General features: G+C 37.3%; 2 protein-coding genes across 9 annotated transcripts in view; one reads left to right on the forward strand and one right to left on the reverse strand.

The window, feature by feature from the left end:
• dock10 (dedicator of cytokinesis 10) overlaps positions 1-12,599 on the forward strand; it is a 169,442-nt gene extending 156,843 nt beyond the window's left edge. For 6 of the 8 annotated variants that reach the window (XM_049478671.1, XM_022678768.2, XM_022678760.2 and 3 more), the window contains 9 exons: positions 284-406; positions 531-644; positions 3,420-3,566; positions 4,561-4,771; positions 5,858-6,048; positions 7,718-7,818; positions 8,375-8,513; positions 9,773-9,835; positions 11,742-12,598. In XM_049478671.1, the coding sequence (XP_049334628.1) occupies positions 284-406; positions 531-644; positions 3,420-3,566; positions 4,561-4,771; positions 5,858-6,048; positions 7,718-7,818; positions 8,375-8,513; positions 9,773-9,835; positions 11,742-11,792 (1,140 nt within the window). In that variant the 3' untranslated portion in view covers positions 11,793-12,598. Of the gene's footprint in view, positions 1-283; positions 407-530; positions 645-3,419; positions 3,567-4,560; positions 4,772-5,857; positions 6,049-7,717; positions 7,819-8,374; positions 8,514-9,772; positions 9,836-11,741 lie in introns of all 8 variants that reach the window. The other 2 variants (XM_049478669.1, XM_022678764.2) reach the window with 2 other exon arrangements.
• The window catches only part of LOC103043150 (guanylate cyclase soluble subunit beta-2-like), a 28,200-nt gene continuing 20,900 nt past the window's right edge, over positions 9,641-16,940 (reverse strand). The window contains exon 17 of the mRNA XM_049478674.1: positions 9,641-9,869. The gene's annotated coding sequence lies outside the window, so the exon portion shown is untranslated. The remainder of the gene's footprint in view (positions 9,870-16,940) is intronic.

The following is a 16,940-nucleotide window of genomic DNA, read 5'->3' on the forward strand; positions in this document are numbered from 1 at the left end:
TTCACAGCAGTTTATTTTCATTATTTTGCATCAAAAGTGCTCTTCCACATTTTACACCTTTATTACACCTTCTCACCAGAGAGGTCTCTAAATCCACAACTTCTCCCCAATCTTCCAGACTTTTGCTTTAAGTTACCTTTGTCTCACTTTATGTTCTGCTTCTCATCAGCTGTCACTGTCTAATTATCTATGCAATCAAATAAAATCCAATAAATATTGAAATATTGATAAGATAATAATCAGAGTCGTGTTGTGTGTTGTTTGTTCTGTGTCTGGTCTGTAGGACACACTGGTGGAACAGCTGGAGCTGTGTGTGGATTATCTGTGGAAGTCTGAGAGGCACGAGCTCATAGCTGATATCAATAAACCCGTCATTGCTGTGTTCGAGAAGAGACGAGACTTCAAGGTGAGTTTTCGTCTTCTAGGTGAGCTTTGAGAGTGCTTTGATGATTTCTTGGAAATAAACAAGATGCATGTGTTCTGTTCTCTTTCTCTTACTCTGTGTGTGTGTGTGTGTGTGTGTTACACAGAGGTTATCAGAGCTGTACTATGACATTCACCGCTCGTATCTGAAGGTGACGGAGGTGGTGAACTCAGAGAAGCGTCTGTTTGGCCGATATTACCGTGTGGCTTTCTATGGACAGGTAAGTTGTGTTGTATTAAAACAAACCCTAAATAGATTATTATGGATAGAGTAAGAGATATTGCTCTTACTGTGATATTGTAGTAAATCATGCTTTGTAGATGCAGACAGGAATGATGTCTGTTAAATGTTATACGTTTGACCATGATCATTTAATATACAGAAATTAGAAATTAGATCTTGAACCTGGATAAGATCGTCTATGACAGTGTTTCATATTGTTAGTGTAAAGGACCAGTTTTATGACTCTGGTATCCCACAGGGCTTTGTATTAGGGTTGCTGTTCTTCCTTTGTGTATACAGTACCAGTCAAAAGTTTGTTTTTCTTACATTGTAAATAAATACTGAAATCAGACTATGAAGAAACACAATAGGAATCATTTAGTAACTTAAAAGTGTTAAACAAACCAAAATACTTTGTAAAGCATTTAGGTGGCATTTATTCTGTACAACAGAGGTAACTCTTGCTTTTTTTTGTTTTCTGGGGCAGTCCTGATGAGAGCCAGTTTCATCATAATGTTTTTAATGGTCTTTGCGACTGCATTTGAGAATACTTTTAGGATAAGTTCTTGATTTTTTTTTTTTTAGAATGACTGACATTAAGAGGGCAAGAAATTTAAGTAATGAACTCTTGACGAGTTCAACACAGCTGTTAACTGAAAGCCATTTAAAGATGTGCAAAGCTGTCATCTAAGCAAGAGGTGCCACTTTGGATGATCGAAAATATAAAATATATTCTGGTTTGTTTAACACTTTTTTCTTTACTAAATAATTCTATATGTTTTTTCCCTCATAGTTTGGATGACTTCAATATTAATCTACAATGTTGAGCCAATTATTATAATTCCTGTAAAACCATTAGTTGTTGGAGATTTTTTTTGTTTTTAAATGACCCACCTCACTTGTAAAATACCCACCCTGTTGTCTATCTGGAACTCTGCAGAACATTAGTTTTGTTCTATAGCAGCTACAAAATACACACTCAAGAAACCAAAACTAAAACACTGGTTGTTGGGTGGCGTTCTGCATCGAGCGAACGTATCGTGCATTATTTCATTGTTGTCTGTGTCGGTTCAGATGATGGTCAGTCCGGACCATCTCAGATATCAGTTTAAATCCCTTTAAATCCCTCGTCTGCTTTTTTTCCTTCCTTTTGGTTTTCTGTATCAGGCAGCGGTAAGTCTTCTGTTTTCTTTTTCGTTCACCTCCAGCCTTTTTCTTCCCGTTGCCTCCTCTAAATGACTTAACCATCCCACTCTCCCCAGAAGAGCTAATATTTGACTATTGTTACATACATACATGCTTTGTTATGTATGGTGTGTAATTACATTATATTGCATTATATTCCTTTTACGTGTTATCCTTACACCTAATCCAGACTTCAAATTTATATGTACTTATGTGGAATTGTTACTTTTTTTTTTACACTGTAAAAATGTTAAGCCAGTCCAACCAATATCAAAACGTAAACTTAGTTTAGTCAAAGTTTTGAACTAATAATTGTTCAGCAGCACATATTAAATACATATAGAACACCCACAATTCCTGTTCGGATTTAAATCTAGGCCCAGTTCTTACCCACATGCTCAGCTCAAATCGGCCTGAGTTTTAAGCGCCATCATGCCAGCTGCTGAGTATAATATAGAAATTGACCCATGCCGTCGTTGCAGAGTATATAATATGGAAATCGGCAGCTTTCCAGTTGACGAGTGTGAAGCACAATTCCGCATGGCCAGTCAAGCCTTACCATACATCAGCTGAGCCCCTTATTTGACTTTGCATGACTTATTTAATTGTATTTTATTTTAGTTAAATAACTACCTACATTTTTCAACGCGGCTGGATAGCGTTACAACTAAAACCTTTACCTACTTTGAGAACATGTTAAGAAATAGCCCCAGAGCCCCTGATCATGAAGGACTGTGGTGTTGATAAAATTTGAACTGATGGTTTACTGTGTCTCTTTTACTAGACAATTCTGCCACAGCTTTGAAACAATTTTCATTTAGGTGTCTAAGAAAGAAGAAAAAGGACATTTACTTTTTTTTACTGTTAAACTGTTTTTAAACAGTGTAAAGCCCTATCTGGTGGGGTCCTCTGTGATTTTATTCCCATCCAGATCGACCATGTATGTGTTTTTCTCAGATGTCCTCTGAGAGAATTACAGGCTGAATTATCTACTGTTTTTTGCTGAACTCTGTGGTCCTCCGGTAATTTTATTCCCGTCCGGACGCACATCTCGTAAACACAACAGAAATTTGTCTAAACATCTTACACAATATTTAATCAGGTTCACCTGCAGGTCATTTTATAATGAGAATTAACGCAATATGTATTGTTGATCAAACTAAAGTAAAATTACAAAATTACTAATGTGAGTTTAAAAGAAACAGTGTTTTTGGACTGACTTCAAGCACAAGGAAAGGTAGGTATTGTATCAGTTATCACAGATCTAGGCACCTCATTTCAAGCAAAGTATCTAAAAGCATTTAAAATGATGTTAACCCCTACTTGTGGTTTACTCCATGCCATCCTATAGTCACTACAGCCCCACTAATAGCAGTGTTACAGTTGTATTAACTGCTAAAACTTACAGGTGAACTGATTCTAATCTGAGTTGAACAGAAAGGTTATGTTAAGCTTGTCATTAAGCTTTTCACAGCATGTTATTGTCACTGCTGCCACATGAGGACAGTGTATACTCAGGTTTAGGCAGAAAGACCCACAGGCAGACACAGCAGACACAGGCAGATACTAACAGTGGTTTATTTAACAGGGCTTCTTTGAAGAGGAGGAAAATAAGGAGTTTATCTACAAGGAGCCGAAACTAACAGGACTTTCCGAGATTTCTCAGCGTCTTCTCAAACTCTATTCTGACAAGTTTGGAGCGGACAACGTCAAAATGATCCAAGACTCCAACAAGGTGCGGTGGTGTTACTTATTTACTCCTTAATTACTACTCATATAAATATATTTTTTGTGAATTATTTAAGCACATACAATTAATTATTTAGTGCTTCAGCGAACTAAGGTGCTGCCACTATGATTAGAAGATTGCTTGTTAAAATCTCGATCATGCTGCTTGGCATCAGCAGCCAGAGTCCGAGGGAGCACGATCAGTCATGCTCTCTCTGGGTGGGTAGGTGGCACTCTCTCCCCACATCACTCTCTGTGCTTTGCTCTGAGTGCACTGGCTACTCCTAATGCTACATCAGCAGCAGTTGTAAAAGAGACGGTGGCTGACTTCACATGTGTCAGAAGAAGCATCTGCTAGTCTTCACCCTCCTAGATTTAGGGGGCATTACTAATGATGGAGGAGTGCAGCTGATTTAATGTGGCGAAAAGGAATAATAAATTAAAGAAAAATATAATAATTAGTTATTAAATGTGATATTCTGCAGTGTGATATGCAGTGATATTCTGTCTTGAAAGCAATATATTTTGTACTTTGCTTTATTTACTGTGAAGCTATAGGGGTATTTTGTGTATAATTGTTCACACACTGCACTGAATATGTACTATACTTTAGTATAGTGATATTTTTTTATTTTACATTTTTATTTTGTTCTTGGTAATTTACTGTGGTTTACAAAAACGACAAAACTCCTTGGATTTTCATAAAGCTACATCATGGGCAGTTGGACAAGAGGCGGTGGCTGGCATGACATGTCAGATTTTCTTGTTTTTACTGAATATTTACTTATTTTTTTACTAAATAAAACTATCATACTATCAAACTGTCATAGCAAGAAGACTATACCTATAGCAAAAATAGCCAAAATAAAGTAATGCTCTTAAAGAACCATATTGGCCACTCTTACTTTTTATGTTTTTTGTCTCTTTAACTTTGAGAATAATGATAATTGTATTCTTAAATAACTGTTCGTTAATGCACTCTGATGTTTGCTTGTCCTCAGGTGAACCCCAAAGATCTAGACCCCAGGTTTGCCTACATCCAGGTCACGTATGTGGTTCCCTACTTCGATGAGAAAGAGCAGCAGGAGAAGAAGACGGACTTCGAGCGTCATCACAACATCAACCGCTTTGTGTTTGAGACGCCCTTCACTCTCTCTGGCAAGAAGCACGGAGATGTGGAGGAGCAGTGCAAACGACGGACCATACTCACCAGTGAGTCCCTAATTTATTATCAGTGTTGATATGGATGTGTATTAATAACTAACAAGACTGGCTCCTTATTGGCTCAGTGTGTTTCTGACACAAATGTAATAACTACTGTTAATTAGCATTTGGTACCAAAGGCGCATTATGTTTAATTAATAAACCAGTAAAGACAGAAATTGTCCTGTATTCTCTTGTATCTCCTATTTTGCCCTTAACTGGGATTATATAAACTTTTGTATTCATTTGTGCTGCTGATCAGACACTTGACATTTATACATTCCTCATGCCCCAAAAATTGTGCAGACTGGATTTATATTCTTTTATTTTTTTAATCCCATTTTCTCCCTAATTTACAAGGCCAATTACCCAACCCACTAATTAGGACTCCCCTGACTCATTAGGTCACCGCTGACACATGTGAAGTCAGACTCCGCCTCTTTTTGAACTGCTGCTGATGTAGCATTGCTGAGTAGCATCATAGTGCTCTCGGAGGAAAGCGCAGTGACTCGGTTCTGATACATCAGCTCACAGACACCTTGTGCTGATCGATATCACCCTTTGGAGTGATGTGGGGAGAGAAAGCCATCTACCCACCCAGAGAGAACAAGGCCAATTGTGCTCTCTCTCAGGGCTCCGGCAGCTGATGGCAAGCTACATGAATGGGATTCGAACCGGCAATCTCCCGATTACAGTGGCAGCGCCTTGATCTGTTGGACCACTCAGTGTCCTGGTTTTATATTCTTATCTATATTGCTTAAAAGAGGAGAATTTATAACACTATGTTTGAATTAGCTTGAATTACTCAGTTGGTTCCTTGGTTTATTGTGGCAGCATTTTGTAGTGTGATGGATTTTACCAGCTGTATTTGTACTTTACAAAGTAGGTGCACCCCTTGGGCTTCCAGTAGGGAGACCTAAAGTCACCCTTCCCTCAGCCCCCTTCCCATCTCGTACATCTCAGTTGAAGGATCTTCCCACAACCACAACTCTAAATTTGCTTGATTTGCTCAGTTTAACAGGGTCAAAAAGATAACTCATTTAAACACACAAAGCTCATTTATACTAAAGAGATGCTTTGTTTATTGTTTAACAGCAAGCTCCACCTTCCCGTACCTGAAGAAGCGGATCCAGGTGGTGAAGCAGCAGAGCACAGAGATGAACCCCATCGAGGTGGCCATCGATGAGATGAGCCGCAAAGTGTCTGAGCTGAATCAGCTCTGCAGCATGGCTGAGGTTGACATGATCCGACTGCAGCTCAAACTACAGGGAAGCGTCAGTGTGAAGGTAATATACCTGCTGACGAAAGCGGTGCATGAGTAACACTTATAGAGCTCTGCAAAAGAAGAGACCACTTAAAAATAACGAGTTTTTTTTATTTTACCAAATAGAACTGCTTCAATTTTTGCACCAGGAGTGTCATAAAGTTATCCAAAAGCAGTGTGTAAGACTGGTGGAGGAGCACATGCCAAGATGCATGAAAACTGTGATCAAAAAGCAGGTTATTCCAGCAAAAAAATAATTTCTGAACTTTATGAATATGAACTTGTTTTCTTTGCATTATTTGAGATCTGAAAGCTCTGCGTCTTTTTTTGTCATTTCAGCCATTTCTCCTTTTTTGCAAATAAATGCTTTAAATTACAATATTTATATTAGGAATTTGGGAGAAAACAACCAAGTTACTTTTATTCAAACATAAACCCATAAGTAGCAAAATCAGAGAAACTGATTCCAGAGCTGTATAGCGCCTTCTAGACAGCCATGAACACTTTATAATCACGTTTTTACACACAATTCACAGCTTTTAGCCCAGCGTTGCTTTCCAGGGTTTGTCTCTGACGAGTCTAACTGGTACAGAAAAAAGCTCCTATATTCCCCTTTTAATGTGTGATCAGCTTCAAATTGGTTCAACTAATTTAGTTCAGTTTAATATAGAAGATAGATAGTAAAGGCTAGTGGTGGAAACTGTATAGCTGCTGCAGAAGAACTTTTAAATGTGATTTAAAAATCACATAACTCCCCTGTATTCTCTATACCATGCTGAAATGCTCTCTCTGCCTTCACCTCTGCAGTAAAGTGGATGATCAGGATAAGTGACAGCTGCTGTGGTTTAAGCTGCAGATGTCAGACTGGGACAAAAGGATTAGCACCCCATGGGTCAAATATTAATACAGAAAGCTGCTTTACTGTCTCTCACCCACTACAGCTCACATCCACTCTTCCAGTCCTCCCTGCACACAGAGCTCCACTCCCACACTGCAACTAGTGCTGCCTGTTAAAAGTTTAGGGACATCTTGATCTTCTTGGACATCTTGAGAAATGAATGTGTTTTCTGTATCAGTTAGCAGTGATTCAACATAGTCAAGTGTATGATGATTTGCTTTGGAGAGAAACACATTTGTCAGTATCACATGTGGTACATGAGGTGGAATGAAATTGTATTGTCACAGTCCAATTACACCCAAAGAGCAATTGTAAAGATAAATATATGGTAAAATAAAATAAAAAAGTAATAAATCCAATATCGAGATAAATGCACAAAACATAAAATGAGAGTAGGGAAGGATTTAATTTAGAATTATTTAGATTTAATCCAAAAGCCAAAAAACACTTTATCATTTTATAATTTATGCTTTTGCATAGGCATGGTTGTTTTATCTATGTTGTCACACAAACAAATGGTATCTCCAAAACAGCATTGTTACAGAAAAAGAAAAAAATTAAACAGCTGCCAGTTCCAGTAATGTAAGAAAGTGGAAAATAGGGCAAAATGATTTTTTTTTTTTTAATTGTTACCCAACAAAGGTTCTTTTCTGTTGGATCTGCAGACTGAAAATGTGTTTATGTAGCTATAAACTTCTTTCTGTTTCTAACATACTGTTTGAAGATTAAAGCACACTTAAACAACTAGAGATTCTGTCAGAGTGTTTCTAACTCCTTTAACTCCCTCTCTCAGGTAAACGCAGGACCCATGGCCTATGCTCGAGCCTTTTTGGAAGAGAAAAATGCCAAGAAATATCCAGACAACCAGGTCAAACTGCTCAAAGAGATATTCAGGTACCTTTGTTTTTAATGTTTTCATATGGGAATATTTACAGTACTGTATTTTCCGCACTAGGAAGGGCAATTAAAATCCTTTAATTTTACCAAAAATCATCATTGTGCCATTTAATCCGGTGCACTATATGTATGAATTTTACCAGTCAGGTTGTAAGGAGCAGTAAAGCCACTTCGCTGAAGTTCAGCATTATAAAGGAGTTTCAGCTTAGTTCTTCAGCAGTATTAGCATTATGAGCGCTAGGTCTTTGGCCGTTTAGAGGTGAGTATTATTGGCCTCTAGCCTGCTTATAACCCTTATGCATTAGCATTACCGCTAGCATTTAGCTGCTAATGCTAATGCTCCAGGTTCAGTGGAAATCTGAAAATCTAAGCTTACTCTAAATAAGCGAAAGCACTTTACCCATCCAATTAAACAGTTTCAGGAGAGAAATCTGTGAAGATTGTACTCATTTGACTTATCTGACTGAAGAGATCTGCTGAATTAGAAGGAAAGAATGACGATGGTCTTACAGATATATACTAAAATGCTGTCTGCCTCCCTGTCCCCCTGCAGGCAGTTTGCGGACGCGTGCGGTCAGGCTTTGGATGTGAACGAGAGGCTAATAAAGGAGGACCAGCTGGAGTATCAGGAGGAGATGAGGGCTCACTATAAGGACATGCTGAACGAGCTGTCGGCTGTGATGAACGAGCAGGTCTGCACTCTCTCCTGTCCTTTTACATTCAGTGCTGTACTATTTTACTGTGCTTCCACGAACCACACATCACAGGCTTGGGGACACCATGATCATAAAAAAATGCAAAAAGATATTACTTGGGTGCAAGAAAAATAAATGAATTAATTCATTCATTAAATGTGTATTTACCTTCATCAAGGTACAGTCACATGCAAAAGAGTTTTTTGTAAATATTCGATTATTTATTAAGTATTAAATAGTGGATTATTTATGAAACACCACGGAATTGGATGAATGATTAGAACAGGATAGTAAAAAGATTATTTATATATTATTAAAAAATGAATTCATATGTTTGTGGGAAAGTATATATATATATATATAAGATTATAAAAAAAGTAAAATGAAACCCCTCAAATATTACATTGATGATACAATTTGTGATAAACAATATAACAGAGGCCAACAATTGTGAATAAAGCAACAAACAAGTGTTTGGCTTGAGTCCATTGTCCTCTCTGTGATGTGATATCTATGCAATATGTACAGTACTAGTTATTCAAAGTAAAACATAAAAGAAAACACAGTTTACTATTAAACAAGCTTTGAGGAGCCAGGTGTCTCTAAGCCAGATCCAGAAGATTCAGCATGGTGTTGAGCTGGGTACCTGGAAGACCACGGCACGGCACAGCACAGTACAGTGTAGTGTTTCTCCTGCTCTGGCACCACTGATTTAGGGGATCAAAGACTTCCTAATTAGCTAATGAATGGAATTAGATATTAAAGCAGGAAAAACATCAGACCGCTCTGTTTGGCCTGGACTCAGTTTTTCCACATAGAGTCTAAGCTAGAGCTTCAGTTTGTTTAGATTCATTGTGTAAAAACACAAAACTGACTCCATTGTAGGTCCAAAAGGAGGAGTAGGAGTTATAATAATAATAAATCAGTTTAATATAATATAATATAATAATAGCTGTTTTTTATTTAGTTATTTACATATTTTCTATTTATTTTAAGTGACTTTTAAGATACTCAGAATCACTTTAAAGATACAAAATAATAAGAAAGAATAAAAAAGATAAACAAAACGTTTTGCACTATAAATGTGATTTGTTGAGTTTAAATGTTGTTTTGATTGAATTAGTTGTAAATTTGCAACAAAACCTTTCTACACTGTCAGTCTTCATGCTTTTATACCTGTGCGTTTGTGTCAGTGCTCATAAAGACTCATCTGTCTGTTGTTTACTCTGCCTTTTTCTGCCATTCCACCCCTTCAGCTCTCTAAGAGCAGACGCTCAGCCATCCTCAGCTCCTCTCTCTCTCCACTGCCTCCAAACCTCGTACGTCCACTCCACTGATCACCCATCAGTCTGTCTGTAGATGAGAAAATACCCATTTGCTGTACTTTTCTATATCTAGTCTTATCTGTGAGGTCTCTGTGGCTGCATTCACATTACGTACAGTTTACGCTCATATTCTTTATCATGCTGAATTTAGTAAACTTCCATGTTGTGGTACAGAGCAGAACTTCGAGAACTAGTTGCGACCAAAAATGCTTAGAAGGTAAAGCTGCATTGTCCACTAGGAGTGGGACAAAATTTCAATTTTGCAATATATTGTATAGTTTTCATTTGCAATACATTGTCGATACATGGCACCAAATATCAGTATTTTATTGAAACAGAGACATTCTTTGCTCCCCACTTTGATTTACTAAAGTCACTGCCTTATTACTCCATGTGGTGGTGCTAATCTAAAGAATAGGTAAGAATACTGGTTGTCAAATTCTGTGAAACTGACACCAATAAATCCATAATTCCTGGTATTTTCTTATTTAAGTATTTTGCCTATTTTATCCTCTTCAGTAACACAGATGCTGGGAAGTATCATAAAAAACTGTCTTACGATATATGAAGTATCACAGAATCGTTTAGAGGGCAACGTATCATACGTGAATCATACAATGTCCTGTGATTCCCACCCCTATTGGCCACTGGTGTTTGAGATTATGGTGTTTACACCAGCATTGATACCACTGCATACTACTGCATTATGGGTACCTGACCAAGTTTACCACAAAGCAAAAAAATACTGCAGTCCATAAACAGTCCAGAAATCATATTTGGTGTATAAGACAAATGTATTACTGCCAAAATAAAGCACATGAACTAAGGCCTATTCACACCAAGTACAATGCCATTTTTAAGTGAAGCCATAGTGGAAACTTCACACCATATCTGACATGTTTTGTGCTGTATAAACAAGACTGAAAAAAAAAGCTCTCCATAATTTCCACTCTTCCTTTTTCTCTGCTCCTTTTTGCTCCCTTTTACGCAGCAACACAATCTTTCCATTTTTAACTTTTGGACGATTTCTCATCTGTAAGAATCTGACTTGCGGTGAATAGGCCTTTAATTGTGCTCGATCTCTATCAACCCCGTAATGTGAATGTAGCCGATACTAGTGCATCTCCAAAAATGTGAATATCATTATAAAAGTTACTTTATTTTAGTTGTTTAGTTCAAAATGTGAAACTCATATATTATATAGATGTATTACACATAGAGTGATCTATTTTAAGCGTTTATTTATTGTTGATGAAAACTCAAAAATTGAATATTATGTAAGACCAATTGGTACTTTTGGCAGTGTGGGCAGTGTGCCAAGTCCTGCTGGAAAATGAAATCTGCATCTTCATAAAAGTTGTCAGCAGAGGGAAGCATGAAGTGCTGTAAGATTTTCTGGGAAAACACTGCACGGACTTTGGACTTGATATAACACAGTGGATCAACACCAGAAGATAGGGATGCAGATTTCATTTTCCAGCAGGACTTGGCACACTGCCCACACTGGCAAATGGACCAATTGGTTTTATTCTAATTTTCTAAAACACTGATTTTTGGGTTTTCATTGGCTGTAAGCCATAATCAATAAATAATCAGCAATAAAACAAATAAACGCTTAAATTAGGTAATACATCTATATAATATATTTTCAAATTTTGAACTAAATTACTGAAATAAAGTTTTCAATTATATGATATTCTGTTTTTTTGAGATGCACTAGTATTAATATACAGAAGATAATAATGTTCTATTAGTTCTATTAGTACATGTTCATGCATATATAAATAAACTGCTGTTATGATGTATAAGTAGACATAATATAATATTATTATATTATTTTGTTGCTGTACTTGGGGAAATTAATCAGTGTGTTTGTCTCTCTCTTTTCTCGGATGTAAAGATCCCACATACAAGACAGCCAGGAACAGACCGACCCAACAGCACCTTCTGAGCCGCTGTGAATATTCCAGAAACTGCTGCATTTTAAATCCAAACGGATCCCAATGCCTCCCCTTCAGAGTTACTGCCAGTATGGACCTTAATGAACTGAGGACAATAAACACAGTGGAAGCAGAAGAGGAAAGTTGTGGAAGATGGAAACTGTTTTCATTGTTAAAGGTGTTGGAAGTCGTGTGGAAAACGTAGACTCAATAGCGGAACTGCTCTGTTGTTTTTGGTATTTAGAAGGAAACATTTCTCTAATCCTTCTAAGTACATCCCAGCCTAGACACACACACACACACACACGTACAGCTCCTATATACACTTCACATATGCCTTCTCTCCTAGACCCTGTTCCTCTAGAAAACAGTGACCTTAATTAGCTTGAGGTGTGTTCAACCAAGCAAAAACGATTTGTTATCAAACTTCTTACAGGGCTTTTCCATTTACCGCAACCCGTCGTGAGCCTTTTATGAATAGATTTTAGGCTGTTTTAGCAATTTTAGGAGTTTTAAGGGCATCATAATCACCTGTCATTTTTCTAGTGTATCTCCGCTAGTCTTGTTGAACACACCTCTAGTTCCTGTATGAATGTAGACTTGTTCAGCATAGCCTCGTCGTATCCTAACATTTGCCGGTTCCAGCGCTCACATTTTACAAACGCAAAGTTACTGTTTTATAACATTTCTATGACTGATATTGTTATTATTTCCTGTACTGTTTTAAATTGTAAATAAGAATAATTAATATTTAAAATGTTTCGTTTTATATATACAAAAAAAACAATATATGATTTGTTTTGTTTGTTTTGTTTTCGATAAATTAAAGAAAAAATGAACAAAACCCTGCTTTGTGTCTTTTCTATGTATGAAAGTGTTTAAGAAATATAATCCTTTTAATATGTTTTATTAGCGACGGGCTTGAGACAGGAACTTGAATGTTGAAGCTACAGAATGCTGCACTGATCCACCAGTCAATGTGGAAGTGATTTCGCTTGTGAGTATGCCACCAGTCATGATCATCTATGATGATGAAAGAAGGATGAGTTTCTTTGGGTTTTCCAAATTGAAAACCTCTGGAATATATTCAAGAGGAAAATGGATGATCACAAGCTATCAAAGCAAGATGAACTGCTTGAATTTTTGCACCAGGAGTGCAGTCATAAAGTTATCCAAAAGCAGTGTGTAAGACTGGTGGAGGAGAACATGCCAAGATGCCTGAAAACTGTGATTATAAACCAGGGTTATTCCACCAGATATTGATTTCTGAACTCTGATTCTGATTTCTAAAAGACAATATTTTTATTTGGAATTTGGGAGAAATGTTGTCCGCAGTTTTTAGAATAAAACAACAATGTTTATTTTACGCAAACATATACCTATAAATAGCGAAATCTGAGAAACTGATTCAGAAACTTAAGTGGTCTCTTTTTTTTTTTAGTTCAGGTTTACTAAACGCCAGCGGCTGGTGGAGAAATGGAAACACATTCACCCATAGTAAAATCAAAGAAACAAAGGAGTGAAGCAAGCTCTGAAGCCAAAAAGGAACGTGGTAGATTCCACGCCAAACCTGGGATAAATAACGGATTGGCGTTTGAACAGTGGAGGGAGCTCCATGACTGCGCTTCTTTCTCTGACTGAACATAACCTGGAATCGGATTCATCTGCTCTGAAAGGAGACCGCATTAAAATGATTCGTACGCATGCTCTGTGCAATCACCCATTCTCACCAGAGTGGGTCCTCAATCCCCCAAATCCCAAAACTTCCGGACATCAGCTGTAAATAATGTTTAGTTTTCTCAGAGACTGATGATAGATTTTCTAGCATTAGAATCAGAATCTGCGCTGTAAAACACAACATTTACATCTGTATAACTAAAGACAGGATCAACGTGTTCTACGTTTCATTGTTGTGATTGAGAAGCTCCTCCTGTAGCTATTATCCAGCTGTGCGCTGTTAATTTCCTTCCCCGGCCTTTTCACAGATACCGTAATTATAGATAATTGCTGGGCTTTTCAGCCGCCTGGTGAAAGGACGCGTGTGAAGTGGTGCCTTGTGATCACAATCCGCCTTCACAGTGTCCGTCACAGCCTTCAGGAAATAAGACCACAAAAGCCTATTGTGACTCGCTGGTTCAAACAGCCTGAATTCATCGTTCTATTCCTGATAAGACTGAGGCTGTGTCCCAATGACCTACTGCACACTAAATATTACACAGTGTTTAAAGTTGGTGGTGTAAAACTGGAGGCAGCTAGACGACTTGATGCCTCGCTGCCTATGAAGGCATTGTAGAGATGATGAAGATCTCTCCCATCTCACAATGTTTGGCTAGTAGAAAATGTTTCTGGAAGTTCTTAAAATGTTTTATCCAAAGCAACTTACAAATAATAATGTACATTTAGAAGTAGAGGTCATAGAAGTTCAAGGCAATAACATTTTAGACAGGGTCTAAAGGAGGGCCAAAGGGAAATAATGTGATAGAGGAGGAAATGGGAGGGACAAGGAAATGAGGTTAGAAGTAGTTAGTTTGTTAGGGGTGTTATGAGAGTAGGTGCTTTTTGAAGAGCTCTGTCTTCTGGAGTTTCTTAAAGCTAGCAAGGGATGCTCCTGTTCAGCAGCGGCTGGGAGGGAACATGAGCCTTTAGGAGGAAGTTCAAGTAGGAAGAAGCTGCTCTGTCATTATCTTGTAGGAAATTGTAAGAGCTTTGAAGTTAATACATCCAGCAACTGGTAGCCAGTGAAGATTAATGATGTTCTCTGAGAAAATTAAAGGCTGAATTACCTACTGTTATTTGCTGAACTCCGTGGTCCTCCGGGAATTTAGTCCCATCTGGACTCACATCCCTTTTCGAGTTTCGTCTCCTCGCATTTAAAAAAATATCTATTTATCCACTGCCACACACTGTAATTACACTTTAAGCGCACGTTTCCACGGAGATTCATGTAAACATAACAGTGAGTGGAAATGGAGGAGCTTCTGAACGCAATGTCATGTGACGGAGAAAGCCTAAAAAAACTCACTTTATCACTAAGTACAAGTGTGAACATTTTTTCACAGACGTCCCCCTGAGAAACTAATCCTGTCCTGATAGGGCTTAATTTTCAATGAATGAAGAACTGAGAACAACTAAAATTTGTAATAAAAAAATAAATAAACAAATGCCAAAGTTGTGTAAGAAATACAGCAAACAGATATGTTTTCAGCTTGTTCTTAAAATATGTTACAGTCTCAACAGAACGTCTCACAGCTCCTTGAAGTTTAGACAGCAGCATAATGGCTAAAAGCTGCTTCACCATGTTTAGTTCACCCGGTCTGTTAACAGATATGCAGATTTCCACTGATCTGATGAGCCTAAATAGGCCAGAATGTCTCATTACCAGCATATCAGATATGTAAGACAAGATAAATATAGTTCATGGCTCCATAGATACTTTAGCAAAATGTATTAAATACAGCTCTAAGAGACCACTTCAGTTCCTGTATCAGTTTCTCTGATTTTGCTATTTATATGTATGTTTGATTAATATGAAAATTGTTGTTTTATTCTATAAACTATGAACAACATGACAATGAAATAACAAAAAAGACGCAGAGCTTTCAGACTTCAAATCATGCATAGAAAACAAGTTCATACTCAAAGCTTTTAAAAATCAATATTTGGTGGAATAACCCTGGGTTTAGATGCAGTTTTCATGCATCTTGGCATGTTCTCCTTCACCAGTCTTACACACTGCTTTTGGATAACTTTATGCCACTCCTGGTTAAGAATTTAAGCAGTTCAGCTTGGTTTGATGGCTTGTGATCATCCATCTTCCTCTTGATTATATTCCAGAGGTTTTCAATTTGGTCAAATCAAAGAAACTCATCATTTTTAATTGGTCTTGTATAGTTGTATATGTTTTTGTCTAGATAAATTATGAATGTATATGTTTTCTTTTATTTGCCTGCTGAAAAATAGGATTGTTGTGTGATATTCAGCAATAACCCTACAACAGAACTACTGCTGTAACTTTTGACTCATTTGACTTTCTGACCTTGTGACCTGATATTGTCTCATTTCTGTGTTAATCAGATTCCCTCAAGAGCCGATGCTACATTTAAATACTGACTTCAAAGCCGAGTCCATCAAAGAGGTCAGACTGGCTTTGATCGAGAGACACTTTGGAGGCTGTGATGAATCCAGTGCTGGCGCTGGGATCTGTCTCTTAACTGCTCAGCCTTCTCCACACACACACACAGCAGGAGATCCAGATCTCTCTGCCTCTAATATATCTCTCATGTTTGATAGATGAAGCAGTTTTATAGCAGAGGTTTGATGTTTGGAAACAGCGCTGTGGGTTCAGACTGTGATTATTCAGACAAATACCCAAATATTGGGGGAAATATGTGTTAGATTTAAATCATTATACTGGTAATTTATCATTTTTAAGACAGAATAAAGGACAAGGTGAGTGAAGAAAGGTGAGTGGAAAGAAGAGTCTAGAACTGAGACACTTGATTTCCACTTCAAAGTCTGAGAGGAGCACAAGAAAATCAATGACCAGGTACAGTAAGAGTGCAGCAATGCTAGCAAGCCTTTTCTTTTTTTCTCTTATAAATTGGGATATTTAACAAAATGTAAGTATTTTTTAGGTATTTCTTTTGCTATAAATAAAATAATGCATCAAGGAATTGTTGGAATTGAATATAAATTCATACATGTGAATGTCATGCTGATATTATAATATTAAGGTACATTTTCATCTGGGAAAACTGCATTGTTTGCCAAAGCTTTGGTCCCAACTGGATGCTTAAATGCTAGATTGGTGATAAATCTGCTGAAGAAATTTTCAAAAGCTCATGCTGTGTGTGGGTAAGCATTATTCTGCTAAAAATGGCAGTAGGAAGCACTGTAATAAGAGAAAAAAAATATGAACCCAGAATGTTCTGCACAAACTGCTTAGCTGTGTATAATTCACATGTGTAATTATTTATACAGCTCTGGTAAAAAAAAATAAAAAAATAAAAATGATGAGTTTCTTTAATTTGACCAAATTTCACAACCTCTGAAATATAATCAAGAGGAAGATGGATGATCACAAGCCATCAAACCAAACTGAACTGCTTGATTGCACCAGGAGTGGCATAAAGTTATCCAAAAGCAGTGTGTAAGACTGG

This window comes from Astyanax mexicanus, chromosome 4 (assembly GCF_023375975.1).
Source record: "Astyanax mexicanus isolate ESR-SI-001 chromosome 4, AstMex3_surface, whole genome shotgun sequence".
NCBI classification, from domain to species: Eukaryota; Metazoa; Chordata; class Actinopteri; order Characiformes; family Acestrorhamphidae; genus Astyanax; species Astyanax mexicanus.